This window comes from Protomyctophum bolini, assembly GCF_963924005.1.
Source record: "Protomyctophum bolini genome assembly, chromosome: 12".
Classification (NCBI taxonomy): Eukaryota; Metazoa; Chordata; class Actinopteri; order Myctophiformes; family Myctophidae; genus Protomyctophum; species Protomyctophum bolini.
This window is the reverse complement of record NC_137873.1, coordinates 32,958,973-32,966,857: the sequence shown is the minus strand read 5'-3', so window position 1 is coordinate 32,966,857 and position 7,885 is coordinate 32,958,973. Positions and strand designations below refer to the sequence as shown.

At 41.6% G+C, this 7,885-nt stretch overlaps 1 protein-coding gene across 1 annotated transcript; it reads left to right on the top strand.

Moving 5' to 3' along the window:
• Positions 1 to 313: 313 nt before the first annotated feature.
• gtf2b (general transcription factor IIB) lies at positions 314 to 7,186 on the top strand. Its single transcript, XM_080777373.1, has 7 exons — positions 314 to 369; positions 1,845 to 1,957; positions 4,187 to 4,320; positions 4,673 to 4,819; positions 5,330 to 5,459; positions 5,829 to 6,110; positions 6,498 to 7,186. Exons 1-7 carry the CDS (start codon positions 353 to 355, stop codon positions 6,629 to 6,631), a joined length of 957 nt encoding a protein of 318 aa, XP_080633499.1. The 5' UTR covers positions 314 to 352; the 3' UTR covers positions 6,632 to 7,186.
• Positions 7,187 to 7,885: the final 699 nt, after the last annotated feature.

The following is a 7,885-nucleotide window of genomic DNA, read 5'->3' as shown; positions in this document are numbered from 1 at the left end:
GGTGGTCCTCACTGAAAATGTCAGTGAGCTAGTCCCTATAGACTAGAGCTCTCTGTCCGGGTATAACTGCTGCTCTCAGTGCTCTGAGTCCTAGAGGAGTCTCTGCTGTCTGGGTACAACAATATATTATAATACAAAACAAGACAAACAATTAAGAGCCTGGTGCATGCAGTCAGTGATATACCGGTAGTCGAAGAAACCATGGTTACGGACGTAGCAGGCTCATCGCGTCGCGCCGTCCTTTAGAGAAGCCCCATTGGTCCTTTCTGCAGTCACGTGGTTGACAAAAGCTATAAATAGAGGTAGAAGGAACCATTGTGTGTTAAATTTGCAGAAAAGAAAAGGAGTAGACATGGCGTCGACAAGCCGGTGTGTATGATCGCAGCAACTCTTATTTTTCTAACACATTGACATTGTTTGTTTGTAGTGTACTAGTGTTTGTGAAGCTCTAATTCTAGACTACAAAAAGAGACCAGTGCTAACGGCCAACATGTCGTCCCGTTTTGGTCTAAAACCAGAACGTTACGGTCGGAGCACTTTAGATGCTATCAAGCTTTTGTGAGCAGAAGTGACTATTATCTTCTAGGATCAACTGCTACGTTGACTTATGGTCGTCTGTTTACTTCACGTCTCGTCCATTTTTCATAAATGTAATAACTTGTCAGATCTAGGTTGTCACTGACATTAATGTAAACTATTGTATATGATCTATAGCTTCGTGATGCTATGTGTAGCCCTTTAGCTAACATATTTTACAGGGCGGATGTTTGTTCTGGTCGGTTACAGCACATTTACTTGGTTTAACTTGCGATCATACTTTTAGATCCTTTAAAGATCAAATATTTGAAGGCAACATTACGAGAAAGACCCGGCACCTTACTAGGATTCTGTAATCTGTAGCATTTTGTATGTGGTAATTTGTGTTGTTGTAGCGTTTACGACGTCAGACGTAGATTCACTTGACTACAATCAATAGCTTCAGTACAAATTGCAATTCTATATTAGTTAACGTAGTCCAGTAGAGTATTGACACAAACCAGTTCAGTTTATTAATCTTGGCCAAAATGGATGCAAGACGCCTTTCGCTTTCGCCACATCATCACGGGTTTTGTTTTCGTCTGTTAGCTTTTACAGAATACAGACATGACAACAGACCAAAATGCATTTAGTAGCGTTCATTTGTGTGAGTGAGAGAGATTGAAATAGATTTACTAGAGATTCTGACTTTCAATTGTACATACATTTTGTTTTGATTGTGTCGTTCCACGTTTTGCTTTGGCAATGTAAACTTATGTTTTCTCACGCCAATAAAGCCCTTTGAATTGAAAGTGTGCGTGTGGAGGGCTCAGTCAATGATGGACGCATTGAACGGATGTGGTGGGCTTTAACAATGCTTGCTTTTCTCTCTTTACAAGGAGACAATCTCGGGGTTTGACACAGTGCTCAAGCCAACTTTAACAACTCACCTTGGGGCTTGGGCCTCAGCTAGGTCGACGTGAAATACTGACTTCCTGTAGATCTTACAAAAGAACGTTCCCTTTCTGAATGAGAACGAACTAAGATTAGTCTCCCTTTGCACTAGTATGCTTTTTACATACATTTTGCCCTGTAATACTAATAGATTGTTGACGAGACACAGCAATCTTCTCTGTAGTTTTTGCCTCTGGGTCACCAGCTCCTATTTGTGTAGAACTGTAACTTTGTTTGGCTCCTCCCCTTTCTTAGTCCACTTATGTTTGTATTTATTCCTACTAACAACACTACATGTTTAGGGCAGTGTTGCGGCCAGATTGATAAGAGGGTTTTAAGTGGTTAATAATGCCTATTTTTTCTTTTCTGTGTAGCGGAGATGCTATGCCCCTTCCAAAGGTCCAGTGCCCCAACCACCCTGATGCGCTGCTGGTGGAGGATTACAGAGCAGGCGACATGATTTGCCCGGAGTGTGGCCTTGTAGTGGGTAAGAGATGGTTTATCCCCATTAACATCTCTTTCAATCTCTCTCAAAAATGTTCCCCTGTTTTATTTGCCTGCAAACAAAACAACCCTCCAACTCCCGTCATCTAGTCTTTTGTAGTTGCATGTGTGAATGTAGCATCTCATTCTGACTCTCTCACCTGACACCTGTGACTTGTTTGACTCTCCCACTCCCTAGACATGACAAATCAGAGGTGCTTGTCCGCCATAGTGGCACAACTGGCACAATCAAATATGGCTGCCATCGGCAACTTTTTGTTTTTGTGTGTAATACCTCCATTTTGGCTTATTTTATGTGTGGATTTCATTTCTGATATCCTTATGACCATTTTGACTGTCAAAGGTCATGGTCATTTTGTTATGACCGTGGCCATAACTTGACCATTGTTGGGGAGTAAAAACAGGTGCAATAATGGGTCTAATTCAAAGAATTCTGACAATTTATAATTAATTACGGATAATGTATGACCCTGTTGTGGAAATAATATATTGTCCAGATTTGGAAGGTGAATGCATATCATATTTTAGAAGTTTTATTTGGAAGAAGAGCAACGAGCAACAGCATCTCACATGATGTGTATTAGGCTTGGCCTGCCTCTCTCGTGTCCGGTTCTCACTCAGCTCACCTCTCTGCCCGTGTATCCTCAAGCTCCCAGAGTCCCTGTTGCATCTCTTAACCCATTCTGACCTGAGATCGGATTCTAAAAATGTCTTCTACATCCTGACAGTTTTCTGAAAAAGCTATGTTTCTATGTCAGTGGTTCTTCGATTTTTCAAAAATAGCAGACCTACAGGCCACTCGGTGGCGCCCTATGAGCTTGTAGAAGGTTGTAGAAGCTTGTAGAAGGTTCCCTTCAAGGAGGAGCACAGATAAACATGACCACAACAATGAAAGCGATACAGACGCTGCCCAGCTGGGAACAGTCTCACAGTTCTTGACACCCTGGTCAGAACAAAAGCCATTGATGTGCAAAATAGTTGATTAAGACAGGCCTTCATACCAAGGTGTAAAGCTTAAACCACACCCAGCTAGTTGGAGGACCAACAATATACAGTTAACATAAATATAATGCAAATTAACTCCATATCTCCCACTTTCTTCCCGTTTTAAAATTATTTTAGAGTCTATAAATAATAATATATAAGCCTTTCAGACGTGTACTTTTCTAGGTACTCAAAGACATTCCAAAATAGAAAATGGAACTATAAAATGGGCTTTGGCTGGAAAGGCAAAACTGAAACTGATTCACTTCACTGAGTTGGAACTTCCACAGAGAAGACAGAGAAATCTCAACTGAGAAATCTCCTGAAATGTGCTATAAAGAAATAAATCAATTAAATTATCATATGAATCAATACTACATTTTTAGTTGTGACTTGTGACGGATCGACATTTGTGGGTAATTTCTGAAGAAGTTTGTGCAACGATCTGTTTAGGGTTTTCTCGTCAATACCCTCACTCTCTAAACCAGAGAAGAATGTTTTGGCTTGTGTCACTCTATTAGCTAGGAGACTAATCTTTTCCCACACTCGCTGGATAAGGGACATCTTGTATCGTCTAAAATTGGAGATGATTTGATTCTCTTTAAATAGTTCTTCCGATAGATTTGGGAGGATATGGGGTCCATTCTTTCAGTTCATCCAGAAACTGAGTGAGGATATGGTGAGGTCTGCTGGAATGTTGTTTTGTAGGTCTACTGACGTGGATGGGGTGATGTGCTGTAATGCAGATTATGGATGTTTCATGGACATGCCAGAATACTGTTACTTGGTGCCAAAGTTTGTGTTATTGCCATTGATAATGCATTGGGCGTTTAAGTTAAATAACTCAGAAACTATAAAACATTTCAAAGTAAAAAGTTCCAGCATGTGTCTCCACAGTCGGCTGAATTAGTTTCTAGGTGAAAGTGATTTTTTTGAAAGTTTTGCGTGGGCACACAAAGTGTTTTAATAGCATTCCGATCCAACATGATGTTCCTTGGGTGTAGATTAGAAGTTTTCACTTTAGTGAATTAATTGATGGAAGATGTGGAAGTGTACAGGTTTTATGCTGTGTGGTCTACATGGTGCCATGGTGGTACAGTACTACCTGTAATATTTTCAAGGAAGCTGCAGCAGTTCTAGGTTCAGTTCTCCAACATAATATTGAGTTTGTATTGAAAAAACTTTGGCAGTGGATTAATAATTTGGTTTATTGGATGGTTCTCCATAGGCGATCGTGTAATCGATGTGGGTTCAGAATGGCGGACCTTCACCAACGAGAAAGCCACCAAAGACCCATCCAGAGTGGGAGACGCCCAGAACCCGTTGCTCAATGGGGGTGACCTAACCACCATGATCAGCAAGGTGAAGGGCGAATGAATGAATACATTTTTTTCCGTGTCTTGTCGTAAATAAACATCACATTCACTTCTTGGAAATGGAAAACCTGCACAATCCAATGTGGATTCTGCACAGCACAGAAATAAATTTGTTTTTGAGGGGCGGCTTTTGTCCCCACACGTCTCAATATTTATGGGCCATTGACAATTACGGGAAAATGTATGTCATATGTAGACGAACAAATCTGCGAACCAATCACATAAATTCAGTTCATGAGATGATGTATAATAAGGGCGTCCCTCACTTCACACGGGTGTGATAAAAAAAATGTAGATGGACAATTATTGTATTGTGAATTTGTGTATTTTCATTGCAGGGAACCGGTGCAGCCAGCTTTGACGAGTTTGGCAACTCAAAGTATCAGAATCGTCGCACAATGAGCAGCTCAGACAGGGCCATGCTGAATGCCTTCAAAGAGATTACCACCATGGCAGACCGCATCAACCTACCAAGGAATATTATAGTAAGATATTAAGCGTACTGAGTCTGACCTGTAACAAGATTATTTTCTACTATATTATATGAACCAGTTGTGTACGGCCCACATCGTTTCTCAGTATTGAGAGTGGATGTTACCTCTGTCTCATTAGTTAATGCTATACATGCAAGTAAGTAAAGTAAGTAGCCATGAGGCCCATAGGGCAGGAGCCTATCTCCTGTTTTTGTAGCATGAGGCAGCTTGATGTACAAGTACACCCCCTGGACATGACATGCTAGTATGGCGCAGGGATTTACCCCCAATCCAAGTGTCAAGCAGGGAGGCACTGGGTCCCTGCCGGGGATTGAACCCCAACCTCCCAGTCTCAGGGCAGACACTCTAACCACAAGGCCTCTGAGCTGAGCTATACATGTTTGATTCGGCTAATCTTCCAATGTTCCACATGTAGCAACATCATTCTTTTTTTCAGAAAACTTAGGTTAGGTTTTAGAAGATGTTTATAATAATGTTTAACTGATATGTTTCCCTCCACAGGACCGGACAAATAATTTATTCAAGCAAGTTTATGAACAGAAGAGCCTGAAGGGGCGGAGTAATGATGCCATTGCCTCAGCCTGCCTCTACATAGCCTGCAGACAGGAGGGAGTTCCAAGAACGTTTAAAGGTCAGACCAATCTTTTTGAAGAACATCAGTTGAAGGAGCACTTAAGCTGTGGTTGTTTTAGATTGGCCATAAAACCAAGCAAATTTATTTTTTCATTGTGTATGAAGTCGGCAAGCTGTTCTATTTTCCAGTAAATTAGCTTTGAAGGTGCATCTCAGAATTGTTTATATAAGCCATTTGGGTCGCCTACTGTGGCAAAAACAATCAACCAAGTCACTGCTTTTGAAATTATTTGTGTTTGACAGTGTAAATGTTTTGAGGCACAATGATCATTTTCCGCACACAAAATGGATTTGTGGAATACTTAATTGTCTATGCTTACCTTTCATCTAAACGACGAGTCACAATCGCTACTCTGTCCCTCTCCAGAGATCTGTGCCGTGTCCCGGATCTCGAAGAAGGAGATTGGCCGGTGCTTTAAGCTCATCCTCAAGGCGCTGGAGACCAGCGTGGACCTCATCACCACAGGAGACTTCATGTCACGCTTCTGCTCCAACCTGGGCCTGCCCAAGCAGGTGCAGATGGCCGCCACCTTCATCGCCAGGAAGGCCGTGGAGTTGGACTTGGTGCCCGGCAGGAGCCCCATCTCTGTAGCTGCAGCCGCCATCTACATGGCCTCCCAGGCCTCGGCTGAGAAGAAGACTCAAAAAGGTGGGTATATATACTGTATACTACTGTACTGTATATCTCTGCTGTCGCCTGTCCAGAAGAAACCAGCTAAAAATATAACATTTTTAGGAAATTAAGAAAATCGTATATTTTGAAAGCAAATGAATACTGCCTCAAAGTTGGTGTTGTGACTTTATATATTGTCAATTACCTCCATGAGAGGGAGCGAGGTGGTGGAGCTAGCTGCTTTAGCAGACAGTTTGCGGGTCCAATGGAGTTGAGAGGTTTTGTCCGAAAGGCTAAATAGAGTTAGCTGGTTTCCTCTCGACAGCAACGATATACACACTAGTATATCTTTTATCAAAATCATGTACCGTAAGCAGAGCTTCTGTTGCATTAAGGTGTGATTTGTTTCCGATATCTTTACAGAGATTGGAGACATTGCCGGTGTGGCGGACGTCACAATCAGACAGTCCTATCGGCTCATTTACCCCCGCGCCGCAGACCTCTTCCCTACAGACTTCAAATTTGACACGCCTGTGGACAAACTGCCCCAACTGTGAAAACTGGAAGATTTTGAGAAAATTGTGGATTTGAGGGGGTTTATCCTTCCCTCCCTTTGTTTTTGGCATTTTCAAGCTTTGTTTAAGATAGGTCAGTGTAGACAAATGATAAACCAAGGGCAGAGAGGAGACAGCCATGCAAGAAAAGATGGGGTCGGACTCGACCTTGGATCCTCACGCTCACATGGAGCATAATGGTCTGTGCACTAACTGAGCCACCAGGCATCCCTCTTCCCTCCTTTCTTAAGACTTTCGACTTTGTCGAGGCAATTTTTTGCAGGAATACAGAGGACACACATTCCAATTGCTTCAAAATACAGATTGCAGACTGTACTTACAGTATTTTCATTTGAGTGTATATATCTTGTATATATGTCCAAGTGAGGAAGTGTAATTGGTGTTTGCAATTTTAGGCTGCCGCTGGATTCATACTTTTACATACATTTTTTTTTTTTTGTAGGAAAATGACCAGGTTCCATTTTGTTTGCATTATAGCTAAATTAATGGTTAACATTTCCCTGTTTGAATAATATTAAACTTTGTTTAATGAAAACATACTGGCGTTATTCATTTGATCTTTACTGCAGTTTAACTCTTGCTTGAAAAGGCTCTTGCTTTGATGTGGTATTAAAAGCATGCATACTACCTGAGAGTGCACGCATCCACCTGGCATGGTGGGTCGGATCAACATATCCGCCTGGGTGACCGCAGACTGCTGGGCGAGCGCTGGCGCGGGGGTGTCAGATCAACATATCTGCCTGGGTGACAGACTGCTGGGCAGATCAAACATATGGAATTAATTCTGTACTGGCCATATATGAGTCTTGAGTGTACAGGGTTTGAGGTCAGATCAACTCCATATATGGAGATCTAAGGGGGGCAGTGTCTAGTGTACAGGTGGTCACAATAAACCACTTAAGCTGTATAGTTGAAGATGGGTTATTTAATGGACATTGGTCCACCTATTGCATGTCCAGAATGGGGATGCCATCAGTGAGGATTGCTTGGGATTTAGAAAGGTAAATAAGAAAATTGATACTCACAGCGGATCACTTTGTGAGCTTTCCCAAACCTTCAAATTCTTAAAAAAAAATTAAAGTTATGAGACAGGTAGCCGATTTAGAATCGTTCTAGATTAAAGCTTTCACGATGGCAACAAATATATTTTGAGGGCTTCGTGTGACAATTTCAGAATTTTACAAGAGCGCAAAAAACAATTCCTTGTAATTTAATCTAAACATATTTAAGCAATCT

Coding starts and splice junctions, on each gene's coding strand:
- gtf2b (XM_080777373.1), top strand. Junction 1,958..4,186: donor GGAGTGTGGCCTTGTAGTGG/GTAAGAGATGGT, acceptor GGTTCTCCATAG/GCGATCGTGTAATCGATGTG. Junction 6,111..6,497: donor TGAGAAGAAGACTCAAAAAG/GTGGGTATATAT, acceptor ATATCTTTACAG/AGATTGGAGACATTGCCGGT.